Source organism: Barbus barbus, assembly GCF_936440315.1.
Source record: "Barbus barbus genome assembly, chromosome: 2".
Lineage (NCBI taxonomy): Eukaryota > Metazoa > Chordata > Actinopteri > Cypriniformes > Cyprinidae > Barbus > Barbus barbus.
This window is the reverse complement of record NC_136730.1, coordinates 975,684-993,514: the sequence shown is the minus strand read 5'-3', so window position 1 is coordinate 993,514 and position 17,831 is coordinate 975,684. Positions and strand designations below refer to the sequence as shown.

Genomic DNA, 17,831 nt, shown 5'->3' with positions numbered 1-17,831 from the left:
GTTCCGAATAGGTAGATATCTTCAATGTCCTCCACGGAAAGAGCCGCCAGACACACGACCCGCCACCTTTCCCATGCGTCCATCGTGTAGCCAGCTGCAAACGTTCCGGCAGGGCAGTCAGGTTCCCCCGAACCCAAGCTTCTCGTCGAGAAGATGGTGTCAATTGCGTTGAGAGACCAGTTGATCAAATCCATGATTTTTCAGTTTGGAGAGCAGTGCAGAGAGAGTCTCTCAAGTATTAGACAATAGACGAGACGAGACGAGAGAGCAAAGCAGGGAAGGGAAGGTAAGGGGAGGAGAGGGAGAGAAAAATGCGTCCGCCTTCGTTGAGAGCCAGATAGATAGATAGATGGACAGACAGACAGATATAGATAGACGGACGGACGGACAGATAGATAGATAGATAGCTCTTCCTATCATTCCAATTCAACCTCCTCCATGTTGTGGCCAATTATTCCAGATATACACAATACGGTCTTCAAGAGAACACAATGACACACACACACACACACACACACTCTCATATCCCATCTGCCATTGCAACTACTGTTGTGTTGCATTCAGTTGCATTTCAGTCCGTAGTGTGTATCTGAAATTAATTATTACTCTGTTTATATAGTGTTTACTTTTTGTTTACCTCTGTTTTAAAAAAAACTACTAATACGGCTAGAGAGCTTTGAGTTAACGAAGTATTTTGAAGTAAATAAAAGCTCCATATTTACATAGAAGCCCCACTCATTTACAGATGGAGTATGTATGTATATCTATGAGCACACATGTCGTTTCCCATGATCCCCTGGAGCTTCCCCTCACCGTTCCAGCTTTATATCAGCACTAACTGAAAAGAGCAGGTGTTTCTACTTCTTTAGCTTGAAATTCTCCCACACACTGTCCAATCCGCCTATAAGACATCAGAATAAAACGAGACATATGTAGAGCTCAGAAAACTCCTCTCACAGACTTAACACTCACAATCACAGCAGATGCTGAACAATGTCTCCAAAAGACCTCAGCCTACAAACAACTCCTAATGCTGTAACTGTAAGCTCCACCTTCAGATACACAGCAGCTGCTGTAAGCTCTGCCCTCTAATATAAACCAGTCACTGTAAACCCCGCCCTCAATAAACACCAGTCACTGTAAACCCCGCCCTCAATAAACACCAGTCACTGTAAGCCCCGCCCTCTAATATAAAACCATTCACTGTAAGCCACTGTAACCCCGCCCTCTAATATAAGCCAGTCACTGTAAATCCCACCCTCAAATAAACACCAGTCACTGTAAACCCCGCCCTCAAATAAAACCATTCACTGTAAGCCACTGTAACTCCGCCCTCTAATATAAGCCTGTCACTGTAAATACAGGCTTATATTAGAGTTTATTATAATTAAATAAACCCCAATCACTGTAATCCCCACCCTCAAATAAACACCAGTCACTGTAAGCCCACCCTCTAAAACCATTCACTGTAAGACACTGTAACCCCGCCCTCTAATATAAGCCTGTCACTGCAAACCCCGCCCTCAAATAAACAGCAATCGCTGTAAGCCCCACCCTCTAATATACACCAGTCTGTAAGACCCACCCTCAAATAAACACCAGTCACTGTAATCCCACCCTCAAACGTTTCCCAGCGCGTCTCCTCAGGCCCCACCTCCACACAGTGCCACCCCCCCTCTTTCAAACCCTGCCCCTCCGGTCCCCAGGCTTGGCTCTTACTATGTGAAGCTCCAGATAGTCTCCGAGCCCCTTGGCGCTCTCCACCCGCACCAGAACTGCCTCCTTCAGCTGCGAGCTGAAGCCCACAGCCAGCCGGTCTGCCCTCGTGCTCGGCCGGTCGTTCGGGGGCCACGTGTACGTGATGAGGGCCCCTCCGCGGCCGAAGATGTAGGTCGTCCCAGCTGAAACACAGACACAAACACCATCAGAGAGAGCATCAGTCTAGCTGCAGCATGAAATGTCGACGCTCATGAATGAATTTCTGAAGATCATGTGACACTGAAGACTGGAGTAATGATGCTGAAAATACAGCTGCGCATCACAGAAATACATTACAGTTTAACACATTCACAGAGAAAACAGATATTTCAAATTCTAATAATATCTCACAATTTTTACTGTACTTTTGATTAAAGTAAATGCAGCCTTGTAAGCAGAACTATTTTAAAAACTGTGTAAAAATGACCACTGATGAACTATTTCTGCAATTTAATTTACATGAATGCATTTGGCCGACTCTAAAGTGTGAATTTATTTGATTAATTCATGCATTCTCTGGAAATCAAACCCATGGCTTTGCTGTCTCTATTCTGCAGGAAAGCAGTTAGTGCTTGTTCTGACCAGTAACTCGTCTTGCACTTCTGACCAACTCCTTCTGAAGATGAGAAGCGGTTGAGAATGTCAGCGGGTTTTAGTGCTAATAATTCAACCAGGAAGCATAAGAAGAAGAATTGAAAAGGCTGAAAAAGTAAAAGAAAGCGTCTCTAAAGCGTCTCGTGTGACTGGCGAGCAGCAGAACATCAGCCACACCTCCACAATCTCAGTCTGGCCGAGACACACCATCACAGTCCAGCCGTTCACAAACACACAGCCGTTTAGAACTGATCCGGAGCCCAGACTCAATCGCTGCTCTCCTTCCCTCGGGCTACAGCCGCTTCAGACGCATGCTGCTGCTTGCAGTATCTGGCAACCGACTAATTATCAGAGGAAAAACACATCAGAAAAACACAAGAGCCTCATGGGAAACAGAGCGAGGAGGAGGAGGAAGGCAGGATTGAATTGTTTCAGAAGGAAAAACAGCAGCAGGACGAGTTTCCTTTCATCACGTCTCTGTTTGTGAAGCGATGTCACACTAACCCATTCTCCAAACACAAAAACAAAGAGAGAGTGTAATGGCTGCCAGGAACGAATGAGAGACATGTTGAGTCTCTCTCTCTCTCTCCAATCTCATTCCTTCTCCTCATGAATATGAAGCGTGACTGAAAAGAGAGCGAGCCACAGGAACACACATCAACTGCAGCTTAATTCTGCTCAACTCATTCTCACTCTCACTCCATCACACACACACACACTGACGCGTCTGAGTGAAGTGGTGTGTGTCTGCTGTCAGTGAGATGCTCTGAGTGCTAAAATCACTGTGCATCAGCAAAACGGCGTTAAAAACTTTATTCCTGATCATCTGAGCTCAGGCTGTCATTCTAGAGCAGAGCAGAGGCAGAAATCTTCATCCTCATCCTCACAAACCTCAGTAATGTAGAGATCAGCTGACCAGACGATCAATCCCATAAATCACAACACACGAGAGATGCTGTGAATAAACACCACCACACCACTATAGCAAACAGCCCTCTGCATAATGCATTCCTGCAGTGCATGCTGGGAGCACAGTGCACTGATTTAAACATGTCTGGATCAACTCCATTAGCTAATGCAAGAGTCTCATCTACAGACCCTAGCAACCACACACTGCACCTAGCAACCGCACAGCCCCATCAGACTAAGTTGTGACTGATGTGCTTTGATTTATTGTGTGTCCAGTGATGAATTACAATGACTGCGGCTGATAATGAAGAGTGTGTTTGTGTGTGTGTGTGTGTGTGTTTAATCAGTGTCTGACTCAGAGACACTAGAGACAGATGAACGTGTGTTTGATTCTAACACTCCTAATTGCTGTTATTGCAGGTCTAAATAAAAACAACACCGCACAAGCAGTCTGGATACTAAGAAAAGAAACTCTCTCTCTCTCACACACACACACACACACACACACACACACACACACACACACACACACACACACACACACTCCCTCCCATTAGCTACTTTGGCAGATTGAATTTTGTGTACTGTAGCCTACAGTAACAGAGCTGGACATTAATGCTTGTGTGGAACAAGTGGATTTTTTGAAGGGGCAAGTGAAAGACAATTCTACTTGCCCAACCAGACAAGTAATCTGATTAAAACATCTAATTAGGGAAGCACTGAAATTTCAATGAGAATGATTCTGATTTTATTATATTTGGTGTAAACAGCAGTTGATAATGGATAATGCATTTACAGGAACAAGGTCGCGCCAGATGAGGCTCACGCAGCCGGTCTGTCCGTGAGAGAATCCCGTGAAGAAATCAGAACAAATGAATGCAACGGCACATTGAAGAAACATACTGCGGTAAAAAGGTAAAAGTTTTTATATTTATAACATATAGCTTAGTTACGCAACATGACACAACCAGAAGAGTGACGTTTGCCCTGAAAACCACAATTGCAAATTTGACATTGATTTTATAGAAGAGTTCAAATGAATATAATAATTTTAGTACAATATTGTCAGTGTTGGCTGTTTTTGCTCGATTTGGTTAATAAAAACAGTTCCACACAAAGATCACAGCAAAACATCTCTGAGCAACACAGCAGTGTTTCGTTACTGAATGATTCGCGTTTTGAATTTTGAATCGTTTGAGTCAATGATTCAGTGGTCAATTCATAAAGATTCATTCTTGAACGAATCAGCCGTCCGAACGAATCGTTTGAATGAATGCCTCAACGACTCACTCATTACTGGCCACCTACTGGTGGTTTACTCATATTTAAAAGTAGCTTATCTTTGCATTTGTTCCAACATTTCACATTTGTATATTAAAAAACAAAAACTAAAAAAAAAACTTATTTTAAACACCACACTCATAACATTATTTATTTAGTTATAATTTTGCAGTGTAAATGCATTCATGCTACATTTCAGCTTCATTAAACTGTCAGTGTAAATGCATTCTGTAGTTGAAAGATCAGTTTTGTTCATACTGATTTCATTTGATTGGTAACAGCCCTACAGGCCTGATGTCTTATTATATTAAGTACAATTATTAATACAATTTAAGAATTTGATATGAAGGATGACACATGTATTTAAGAAGGTTAGGGAAAAATGCCCTTTAAATAGGAAAAAAGACCTGGAAATCAATTTAAATACATTTTAGTGTGCAGTCACTTTAGTCATATAAAACAATTTCTCAACAAGAAAATTGTGGCTTATGGAATGATATTCCGGACATTATTCAAACGGAATTGCAAATCGCGCATTACCGTTTGCATTTTCGTTTAAGCGAACGCACAGTGACTGCCAAATTTAAAATGGAAATGCAAAGTCCGTTTGCATCTGTGTTTGCCATATCTTACGAGTATTGACCCAGCCATATTTAAATAGCAATTTCAATTACCACGTCTGCTTTTTCACTTTCTCAGCGTCGCGTATGTAGCCAGCCAAAACTCAAATGGAATCGCAATTCCCTTTGTATTTCCATTTCCGATGCCTTACACGGAAACCTGTCAATCAGTGTCAAGGGTGGGATTATGCTATGGGGCGTGTTCCTGTTGGGACGTGACGTCACTCACAGTCGACCGCATTTGGCGGACCATGCGTTCAATGGGTTTACGTAAAATGTGTTGATCAGAAGATCGGGCAGTTTTTATGTACAATTTTCATTTAATCTCGTAATGGAGAAGTCAATCTCTCAGGTTGTTTTATATTAAAGGTTCAGGTTTTATTTGTAAATTCTAAAAAAAGAATAAAAAAAATGTAATTAGGTTTTAACTAATGTATTGATGTAAATAAATATATTTAGTATTTTTTAAGCTTCAAAGGTGCGCGAGTCTGTGTTGTGCGTATCATCGCAGGGGAAGGAGCACTCGATGGAGACACGTCTGATGTTGATTGTTCCAGAGCTGCAGCCGCCTCTCGCAGCAGCTGAGAGAACTTTGGGTTTGAGACTGTAGTCTTTGCAACTTCAGGGATCTTATCTACTGTATACACAATCAGCTTGTAACACTCCAAAGAGAAAGTACAACTTGAAATCGCATCATATGACCCCTTTAAGCATTTAGTGACAGTAATTATTATTTTGTAGCCTTATTATAATTATAATGACAAATCTTGGCCATTAAAAATATTTTACTTCATATGGAGTATGAAGCGTACTGCATGAGCCGTGTGTCAGCGCACTATGACTTCTTCGATGTGGAAAACTTGGACAGAATCGTGAAAACCAGTCATAAAAACTGGAAGTTTGGAATATTAAATCAAAAGCAAGTCAGTACACTTTAATCAAAATGTAATATGTAATGTAATATAAAATGCTATTTAAATATGAATGCTGTGTTCTGTGTGTCTGTATGTGAATGAATGGCGTAAACACGCGGTTTCGTTTACTACACTCATTATAGTGCGTGACGCTAGCAGTGTTTTCAGCGTCTGCTGCCTCATACGAGTACATAAATGCATAAACAATCTCTAGAACTGCTCTGAGAGCCACGTCATCAGCATTTTACCCTTATTTTGAGAAAAACTATTGTCATATCACATACAAACAGAAACTTAAAGGGGTTCACAGCAACCCGTCAAAATAACAGCTTGGTTTAATTTGAAGAAACTGTGACAGAAATATGTGTCCCTGCAGCACAGAAGCAGTCATCAGTAACACAGGTATATTTGTAGCAATAGCCAACAATACATTGTATGGATCAAAATTATACATTTCTCTTTTATGACAAAAGTCATTAGGATTGTCAGTCATCTGTCGTGTGTCATGTGTTCCCACCCTCTTATTTGGTTTGTTTCCTGTCCTTGTTAAATGTAATCATTTGTTAATTGTTGTCCAGCCGTGTTTGTCTAATTGTCTATGATTTACCTGTGTATTTATAGTCCTGTCTGTTCAGTTTGATTTCGTCTGGTCTACTCGTTACTCCCACTGACAGGTGTTCCTTGTCTTGCCCTGTCCTGATGTCGTCAATAAAGACTATTATTTGAGTTTACGTCTGCGTGTGTGCACCGTGCCAAGGATATTAAGTAAAGATCATGTTCCATGAAGATATTTAGTAAATTTCCTACCGTAAATATATCAAAACTTCATTTTTGATTAGTAATATGCATTGCTAAGAACTTCATTTGAACAACTTTAAAGGAGATTTTCTCAATATTTAGATTTTTTTGCTCCCTCAGATTCCAGATTTTCTAATAGTTGTATCTCAACCTAATATTGTCCGATCATAACAAACCATACATCAATGGAAAGATTATTTATTCAGCTTCAGATGATGTAGAAATCTCAATTTCAAAAAAATGTACCCTTATGACTGGTTTTGTGGTCCAGGGTCATATATTACTTTAGTGTAGTGAGAGTACTATTATTATTAAAGCACCATTTTTTATAAAAGCAATTAATTAGAGATGCTTTTGATTATTAAAATTTAATGAAACCATTCAAATGGAATCCAGAAAATTTATTGAAAACACAGAATTTGGCTTTTAATAAATTGCTGTTAAATTGTGTATGTTTACTGATTTGATTCATATAATTTTCTTTTTATTTAACCATTAAAACAGAGTCTAGAAAAATTAAAACTGAGGGGAAAAAACAGAAGCCAGATAAATTAAATTGGGTCATTCCGTGTCAAATCAACCACAGGTCTCCGGCTCAAGATTTTGATTTTGATAATATTTATTTTGGTGTCAAAATGGCAGCTAGATTACTGGAGGATAAAATGACTTCAGAAAGATGGCAGCATCATAATGTTATTTTTACACAGAGATTGGTGAGTCTGTTAGTAAAATCTGTTGACTTTAGCAAGCTTTGTTGCATTATGTGCCAATGGTGACCATTCAAAAATGGGGAAACAGCACTTTTCACATTTTTTCTACAAAGTTTGCATGCCTGTAACTCAAGAACAAACTTCTCTTTTGGCATCTTCATTTTAAGGCCCTATACGGTTCAGTTCCAGAGATACTGGAATTTTAATATGGCTCCAGGAGTAAAATGTTAAAATGTACACATTTTCAGTGGTCAAAAACGAAATTTGGGTCAGTTTGTAAAAAACTAAACAAAACAAAAAAACTTTTCTTTTAAAGAGGAATGTCTGAAGAACAAATAATGTTGAAACTTGAGATGTACCTCGTTTCCTTCGGTCCAAACTACTGCATTGAACATAACTGCCCGAGTGCCATAAATATTATTTTTCCAAAGTTTGCATGCCTATAACTCAAGAAGTATCAAAGATATCGCAATATGATTTTAGATTGTAGTTGTTAATAAACTTTTCTATAAAGCCTGTGAAATAAATCAGATTTCATAGGGCCTAAAATGCGTTTGTGCTGCAGATCAGATGATCGTTAGTGATTTAGCTGGACATCTGTTAAGATCTGAACCCAGAGCGAGTCCTGTCAGTGTTACCAGCAGCAGCTGGAGAATCAGGAGGATCTGAAGGACGCCGTTTATCCTGCATCACTCTTTCTCTGTGACTTACGTTTCTTTCTCTTTCTTACAGTCAGAGCGTCTCCTGAGCGTTCACCCGTCTTCCCTCTCTTCCATCATTAGCAGCCGCCCAAGCACATCTCTGACTGTTATGTAACGTGTCACGTGTGTCAGAGCCACTCACAGCTGTCAATCACACATCTGACTTCACTCTAACACAACAACACTCAACAACTCCAGCATTCCATGACACTTCACTGCAGTTTAACAGATATTCACACAGAAAACAGCTGTTTTACACTATAATATTTGACTGTTTTTACTGTATTCTTGATCGAATGAAGGCAGTCTCGGTGAACAGAAGAGACTTGAACACTGAACAGTGTTGTAAACGCACACAGCATCCAAACAACATTAATGAACATCATCACAAGCTACTGTGATCTCATGAAGTACATCATCTAGTAAAGCCACACGATCTTCAGTGCTAAACGAGACTGATGATGCATGAAGAGATTGAGTGTCTCGATCAGAAAGTGCTGCAAACCGAAGCAGCGCTGCACTGCAGAGACTGAGAAGAAATCAGGCCGTTTTCCATCATGACCTACTTTACATCCCTAAAACACACACAGAAACCCCTGAAAGACACGGAGACAGCCTCCATCAGAGAGCGAGTGTGTGTGTGTGTGTGTGTGTGTGTGTGTGTGTGTGTGAGAGAGAGAGAGAGCAGATCTCCTCTTAGGCCAGACATCTTGTCACAAAGGAAACATGGGAAGCCATTTTGTGTGTGGAGCTCAAAGTTCGGTTGAATCGCACTAGAGTTCGTTTTCCCTCTTGGTGCGGTTCATTTGGGCAGGTGAGAAAGCAGCAGTCGCACTCGGGTGCGCACCAAAAGCGGACCAAAGAAGCGTATTGAGACCTCCTTGAAGCGGTGGTCTCGGCATGCTTTCAAACGAACCCTGGAGCGTTTCGTTTGTGGTGAGAAAGCGATCCGACCTCAAACAGACCCAACCGCCATAAGAGCTGCGCATTTTTGGACTAAACCAGCTGCCGTAGTCAGCTGCGCTGTGCATTATGGGATGAGGAAGTGTTTGTTGACAGTTTGCAGTTTAGCATGGCAGGTCGCGGACAAACTCGGGGTTGTGAGGAGGTGCGGAGCCTCAAAATAGCAGTGTGCTGTCTGCTGCACTTTACTCCTGTCTTTGTTTACTTCCGGGAGCACCGTTGGAATTTTCCCGCACGCTCTTTCTGACCAATCGAAAAGCAGTTTAGGTTCAAAGACACATCTAGCCAACAAGTGAAGCGGATGTTGTCACGTGACTGCATTTGGGTTCGTTTCAGCTGGTTCGGACCAGAGCAAACAGTGTGGTGTGAAAAGGAACCAAAACGGCTAAAAATAGCTACAATGTATAATTTTTTAAAATGACGGAAACACATCAAAATCACTTTAACTTAAACATCAAAACTTTAACTAAAATTATAATGGACATGGAAATTTCCAAATTTTCATAAAAACTATAATCATTTACATTTAGTCATTTGGCAGACGCTTTTATTCAAAGCGACTTACAATTGGGGAATACAAGAAGCGATTCATCTTGAAGAGGCAATCAGACAGAGGAAGTGCTCGTAACACCAAGTCTCAGTCATTGTTCAAATAAGTACAAGCTAATAAGCGGAGAGAAAGATAGAGGTATCTCAGTGACACTAACATAACACTGATGGACACTAAATGAAAAGTACAAACAGTGCTAACAAACCAGCTCAAACCAGACCTCATGACCATTCCACAAAAGACTCAGACTCTTAGAAAGTCTTTGGAACGTTTTCCAATTTTTTGTGCTTCAGTGTCTGTGTAAACACACTCTGTGCTGCTTCTGCAGTGTAGAAACGGCTCATTATGAGAAAAACACTGTTTATAATTAAATCAATGCATGATATATCAGAAATGACCTGTTAACTAGTGACTAGTGATTTAATTTAACTCAAAAGAACCCTTGCCTTTAAAACTGAGGATGAACAGAAAACAGCTGAAATCAAGAGGAAAAACGTACTCGGTTACTAACATAACCTCGGTTCCCTTAGATACGGGAACGAGTACTGCGTCGCTAGACGCTATGGGGAAAAACTCCTTTTTCTCCGAGGACTGAAGACTTTTTCAATCACGCAGTGTGACTGCACGACCATTGGTTCGCGCAGTAATAAAAAACGAACCAATGGCTCGTCAGGTACTGCACGAGCCTATGGCGGCAAAGCCCGCCAGAGCCCGCCAGAAGGGGCGGGGTCATCTGGCTATATAAGCGGGCGCTTCGCCATAGGAAAACAGGCCAATTCGACTGAAGCGACGACCTGAGTCGTGCAGCTGCATGGCATGGCATAGTACGCAGTACTCGTTCCCGTATCTAAGGGAACCGAGGTTACGTTAGTAACCGAGTACGTTCCCTGTCGATACTACACTCGTACTGCGTCGCTAGACGCTATGGGGAACAAATACAATCCCGCCATGCCATGAAGAGAAACGACAACCTTAAAACTGGTCTTTGAGCAGTAAGGCTCAGAGGGACCAATTATGAGCAGGAAGCATCCTGCAGGAGGCATGAGGACCGAACTCTTCAGAGGTCAGTCCAGCCTAGAAATCGTTTCAACGGTCATAAGTACAGCCTCAGCACCAGGAATGGGGCCAAGAGCGTTCTTGGAGAATCAGGCAATGCCTGAGGGGACCGCTTTAAGACAGGTGTGTGCCATCTAAGCAGAGAGAACCCTAGCCTGTAAGGCCGGGACATCCAAGCTATAGAACCTGGCAAATGTGGACGGCGAGGCCCAGCCGGCCGCCGCACAAATGTCTGCCATAGACACACCACTAGACCACGCCCAAGAAGAGGCCACGCCTCTTGTGGAATGAGCTCTCACTCCAATGGGGCTCTGGAGGCCCAGGGAGGAGTATGCTAGTGCGATAGCGTCAACTAACCATCGAGATATTCTGTGCTTTGTGACCGGAGACCCCTTGGTGCGGCCGCCAAAGCAGACAAAGAGTTGTTCCGTCTGCCTAAATGGCGTGGAACGCTCGATGTACATTCTCAATGCCCTGACTGGGCAGAGAAGGCTGAGCTCTTGGTCCTCCTCAGAAGAGGGGAGCGCAGAGAGCGTAATAACCTGGGCTCTAAACGGAGTGTAGAGCGCCTTAGGAACATAGCCGTGTTTTGGTTTTAGGACGACCTTAGAGTCGTTAGGCCCAAACTCAAGACAGGCAGGGTTTACAGAGAGAGCCTGCAAGTCACCTACTCGCTTTACCGATGCTAGCGCTAGTAGCAGAGCAGTTTTGAGCGACAGTGTTTTTAAGCTTGCAGCTTGTAGTGGCTCAAAAGGAGGGCCTTTAAGGGCTCTCAGGACCGTGGGCAGGTCCCATGCAGGGACTGTGAGGGGTCGGGGCGGATTGAGCCTCCGAGATCCCTTCAGAAAACGGACAACCAGGTTGTTCCGGCCCACCGACTGTCCGGCTATAGGAGCGTGAGAGGCTGCTATAGCTGCCACGTAGACTTTGAGCGTGGAAGGGGCGCGGCCCTTATCCAGCAGCTCCTGTAGATATGACAATATCACTGATATGTCACATGTTGTCGGGTCTTTACCGCGGGCTTGACACCAGGCGGAGAAAACCGACCATTTAGAGGCGTAGAGGCGTCTCGTGGACGGGGCTCTAGCCTGTTCAATGGTGTTCAGGACATTCTCGGGGAGATCTACTGAGTCCCATCGAGTGCCCATAGATGCAGGTCCCACAGCTTGGGCTGGGGGTGCCAGATCGTTCTGTTCGCCTGGGAGAGGAGGTCTCGCCTCAGGGGAATAGGCCACGGCGCTGCTATTAGCAGCTGCGGTAACTCCGGGATCCAAAGCTGGTTCTTCCAGAGTGGGGCCACTAGAAGCACTTTGTGCTTGCACTCCCTGATCCGCCTGATTACCTGAGGAATCAGAGCGATCGGGGGAAAAGCGTAAAGAAGGAGGTTGGGCCATTCGTGGGCCAACGCGTCCTTGCTCTTCGAAAAGTAAATCTGGCAGTGAGAGTTGTCTTTGGAGGCGAAGAGGTCGACCTCTGCCCTGCCAAAGATTCGCCAGATTTCTTGAACCGTCTGTGGGTGGAGCATCCACTCTTCTGAGGGGACATTGTTCCGAGAGAGCATGTCTGCTCCTTGGTTCAAAATGCCGGGCACATGAGCTGCTCTCAGTGAACGCAGGTTGAGATGAGCCCATAGTAAGAGGCGCTCTGCCATCTCGAAAAGGCGTTTCGAGGTGAGCCCACCCTGGCGATTTATGTACGACACCACCGTCATGCTGTCCGAGCGGACTAGCACGTGGTGACCCTTCAGGACTGGCAGGAAGAACTGAAGAGCTCGACATACTGCTTCCATTTCGAGGCAGTTGATGTGCATTTGTCCTTCTGCGTTCGTCCAGGAGCCGAAGGTCGGCTTGCCGTTGCACAGAGCTCCCCAACCTGTGTTGGAAGCATCTGTTGTAACAACCTTCCTTCTGTAAACCAAACCCATTGTCACACCTTGTTCGAACCATTGTAGGTTCCTCCAGGGGACCAGGGCTGACACGCAGGCCCGGTTCACCCTGACATGAATGCGTCCATGACGCCACGCATGAGGCGGAATTAGAGGTTTCAGCCAGTACTGAAGGGGTCTCATTTTGAGAAGGCCCAACCGAAGAACTGGCGATGCGGAGGCCATGAGGCCCAGCATTCTTTGAAACGATTTGAGTGGGTAGGAGGCTCCAATCTTGAAGGAAGCCGCGAGCTGCCGTATGGCCAGAACGCGATCTGGCGCAACTTTCGCCGTCATGCAGGCGGAGTCGAAAACTGTCCCCAGGAACGATGTTCGTTGGCTGGGGGACAGGGAGCTCTTGGCCAAATTGATCCTGAGTCCCAAGTTCTCCAAGTGCCCGAGGAGGAGGGACCTGTGTGCTACCAGCTCTGCCTCTGACTGTGCCAGAATGAGCCAGTCGTCGAGGTAATTCAGGACACGGATTCCCATCTGTCTCAGAGGGGAGAGAGCCGTGTCTATGCACTTCGTAAAAGTGCGGGGAGCTAGAGCCAGCCCGAAGGGCAGGACCGTGTATTGATAAGCCACACCCTCGAAGGCGAATCTCAAGAATCGTCTGTGATGGGGGGCTATCTGGATGTGAAAATAAGCGTCTTTCAGATCCAGCGAAAAGAACCAGTCCTCTGGGCGAATTTGCGAGAGGATCTGCTTCACTGTAGTCATTCTGAATGGCCGTCTCATGAGGGCGCGGTTCAGACGTCTGAGATCGAGGATGGGCCGGAGGCCGCCATCCTTCTTGGGGACGAGGAAATAACGGCTGTAGAAGCCTGACTCGCTCTGAGCTGGGGGAACTATTTCTATAGCTCCTTTTGCCAGCATTTTCTGCACCTCGGCTCGCAGAACGTGAGCGTTGCTGCTTCGCACTAAGGTGGGGACCCTGCCGCTGTACCGCGGGGGTCTTCGAGCGAATTGAAGTGTATAACCTCTTTCTATAATCCCCAGAACCCACTGTGACACTCCGGGGATGGCCCGCCAGGCCTTGGCCCGTGTGGAAAGGGGTTGGATTAGCTCGGGTGGTGAGTCGCCTTGCGGGAACCCGACACACCTGGTATTTGGAAGAGGAAATTTGCTCTCTTTTTGAAAATGTTTGTTTTTTATTTTTCTCGCTATAACAGCGGCTGTATGTGAAGGCACTTCTGGAAAGGGCCTGTGATTCACAACAGGATTTGAAACAAACCGGTTTGCCTTGGCACCCAGAACTGAACGGGGTGCTTGAAGGCATAACAGAGGGCGTTTTGGGGTTGGTCCAGCGTCTGCGGGACATTGACCCTTCCTCTTTCTTCCTATCAGATCAGGACGACGCCGGAGGCGCAGGGTCCAGGGTCAGCCTGGGCCGGGGTCCTTGACGCTTTGGATAGGGGTAGCGTTTGGCCGAGCGGGAGTGCTGCCGAGGCTCAGGCTTCTTTGTAGGCTGAGCGGGCGACGGCGCAGGTTTAGCTGGCTGTTGCGCTGGAGCAGGCTTGGGGCGACTGGTGGCCGTTGCAGAGCTGGACCGTTTAGGCAGGAAGTGTCGCATAGCCTGGGACGACTTCTGAGCCGTGGTGAATCGCTCTGCAAAGCCCTCGACGGCAGGTCCAAAGAGCCCAGCAGGGGAGACCGGTGCGTCGAGGAAGGGGACCTTGTCAGCCTCCTTAATCTCCGTGAGGTTTAGCCATAAGTGGCGTTCCAACACCACTAAGTTGGCCATTGACCTCCCAATGGACTGTGCTGTAGCCTTTGTAGCTCTTAAAGCCAGGTCGGTGGCACTGCGCAGTTCTTTAAAAACTGCGGGATCAGGCCCGAACTCGTCCATGGATCGGAGGAGTTTGGCTTGAAACACCTGGAGCACAGCCATGGAGTGAAGCGCTGAGGCGGCCTGCCCGGCGGAGGAGTATGCTCGTCCAGCGAGGGCAGAAGTCGTCCTGCACGGCTTGGAGGGATGAGCAGCCTTTGCTTTCCATCCGATGGCGGAGGGCGGGCAAAGGTGCGCAGCCACAGTTTCGTCAAGAGGGGGCAACCTCTCGTAGCCCTTCTCTTCGGCGCCATCCACTGAGGAGAGAGCAGAAGAAGAGTTAGAGCGGAGTCGGGCCGAATACGGAGAACGCCACGACTTCGTGAGTTCGTCATGGACCTCCGGAAAAAACGGAGAAGTTCGCTGACGAGGGGCCGTGCGGCGCCCCGGCAGGAACCATTCGTCCAGACGACTACGAGTGGGCTCCTCCGGCGTAGACCACTCCAAACCCAGCTCATCAACGGCCTTAGAGATGATGCGGAAGAGCTCGGCATCCATCCCTTGCTTTGCTTCGCTGGGCTCGGCAGACGAGGAGGGGGCGGGGTCAATGGTAGAGCCCGAGATATCCTCTGCGTCTGACGCTATTAGAGACATGCTGTCATCTAATAGCTCCTCCTCAAAAGCACCGAACGAGATCACGTCACTCGCGCCAACCGAGGGACGTTGATCCGCGTGCTCAAAGAGGACGGGAGAATCCACTCTGCATAGCGGGGGCGAGGCACGCGGGGTCTGAGCCGGCGTGAGCTCGCTCGCCGCTGAGCGCTTAAGCCCTTTACCCCGCCGTTTTTTCCCACCAGGTCCCTGGGAGGAAGAAAACGGGAGAGCGCGAGGGGCGGAGTCGCTCTCTGAAAAGAAAGCGATCCGAGCGCGCAGTCACGAGACTCATGTTCATGCAGTATGAACATTCCATCTCGCTCAGAGCGGCTTCTGCGTGGGATTTACCCAAGCAGGAAACACACTCTGAGTGGCCGTCGGCATCGTGCAGCGAAAGCTTGCACGAGACGCACTGACGGCGCGGCATTTGCAACAACGCCGCTTGCTCTTTTAGAAGAAATTTGCTCTTCTTGAAGGCTCGCCAAAGCGCCAAATACACAGAGAAAATTAAGTCGTGATAACGACAAAACAACTTTCGTTATGTCGAGATCACGAGAAAAATTAAGTCGTGATAACGACAAAACAACTTTCGTTATGTCAAGATCACGAGAAAAATTAAGTCGTGATCACGAGAAAACAAGACAGAAAAATTATAATAATGCATGGCCGCTTAGAACTTCCGTAGACCGGTGTGTAAAATTCTCGGACATATTTTAAAGATTATATGCCGCTAACTTTAAATATTTCACATTCTTCTGAAAATCCAGTGTTTAGTTGATCCTGACAAGTGCTCGTCATCACAGTTGTAAACACGACGGCTTTCTTCTTTCGTGAGGGGGTTTGGCACCACGGCATCTTTGTTTCCAGGCAGAACGTTAAAGAACGTGACACACGTCTCCCGGAAATTCCATGGGCGTGACGTCTGAGGCTGAGACTACCCTAACCCTAACCCATAAATCATCAGAGGCAGATGAAAACAGACCCAGCCCCTAAACCTGCCCTGAAATCTGAGCAGCTGACAGAACTGTTGATCACAGCACCGGACGCTTCTCCACGCTCCACACCATGCATTCATTCAGACTGACTGAGAGACCACAGCAGCATCACGCTCAAACACAAACACGTGCAAACTGAGAGTCTGATGAGGAAATGTTGTTTGTGTCACATCTGACTCATGTGATGAGACATGCGGTCGAGCAGATTCACAGAGACGTGTTCACATCCACATCTGCTTCCAGCTCTATTTGAAATCAAACTCTGTAATGAGTGCAATTTATTTCTCTAATTAAAAGACACAAACAGCCTCACTCACAGCAACCGCTCCAATTAAACATCCATTACACCTGGTGTGATCTGCAGATGCTCTTCATCAGACTGAGGGCACCTCGCAACAATCACCTGACGGTTGCTATGGTAACCACGTTACTGACACCACAGCAGCGTATAGCTGACGCAACATCACCATACTGACACGACTCACATTACTGATCATTACTGCAATGATATCACCTTACTGACACAACAGCATCACAGTACTGACATGACCATCAAACTACTGATCGTTACACATTACTTCAACTAATTCACCCAACTGACACAACATCACCGTAATACTAACATAACATCACAGTACTGACATGAACACCATCACATTACTGATCATTACTGCAATGACATCACAGTACTGATTGTTACACATTACTGCAACAGCATCATCTTACTGACCCATCATTATAACACTAACATAAAATCATCACATTACTGCAATGATACATTTTCTTCCGGGGGCAAACGCTGGCGTGTTTTAGCTGCCGCTGTTCCAGGGTGCTTATTGTTTTAATCTTTATTGAGTTGTTTTCGATTCTGCAATCGGACTGCCTTATGTTTTCAAAATTATAAGCACTATTTTTGGAGAAATCAGAGTCTGACTGAGAGAAAATGAGGCTCTACGTGATAGTTCCATGGAGCATCTTGTTCTGGATGATCTTACCTACAATATTTCAGCCTTTTGTGTCGGTACTTCAATACAGTGCCAAAGAACTTCTTCAGTTTCGTTTCAATCGCTATGCATCCCCTCCGGATCTTCATTTTCACACTGACATTTTTAAGCCTCATCACAAATATATTCATCGTGAATCAAGACGGAATAACAATTACGATGACTCAAACTGCATAAAGTCCTTCTGGTCATCAGCTTCGCGTTCGACAAGGAACTTGGAACGAACTGCGGATTACTCTGTGCTAGCCCACCTAGTCAAGTCAACAATCACCAACTCTACAACAAACGTTTTTACATTTGGATTACTAAACATTTGTTCATTCAACAACAAAGCGCCATTGGTTTGGGATCTACTGAAGGACTAAGTTTGACTTCTTCTGTTTGACTGAGACATGGCAGCAACACAATGACTTTTCTCAGCTGAATCAGTCCAGGATTTGCTTATGTCTGTCAACCCCGAGTCTCGGGTCGAGGTGGTGGTCTAGCAATGCTTTACAATAATAAATGGAAGGTCTCTACTATAGCTGTACCTTCTTGTGCTTCTTTTGAATCTATGGTGCTACAAGTTAATGGACCAGTACCCACTATCATAACAACTGCTTTTTTAACTTTATCATGTTCTGTTTCTCCAA

The 17,831-nt window shown here is 45.4% G+C and overlaps 1 protein-coding gene across 1 annotated transcript in view; it reads right to left on the bottom strand.

Annotated features, from left to right (window-relative positions):
* LOC306888454 (neurexin-2-like) overlaps positions 1–17,831 on the bottom strand; it is a gene marked incomplete at its 3' end in the record, with an annotated part of 552,351 nt that overhangs the window by 54,446 nt on the left and 480,074 nt on the right. The window contains exon 17 of the mRNA XM_079446766.1: positions 1,720–1,901. Within this exon, the coding sequence (XP_079302892.1) occupies positions 1,720–1,901 (182 nt within the window). The remainder of the gene's footprint in view (positions 1–1,719; positions 1,902–17,831) is intronic.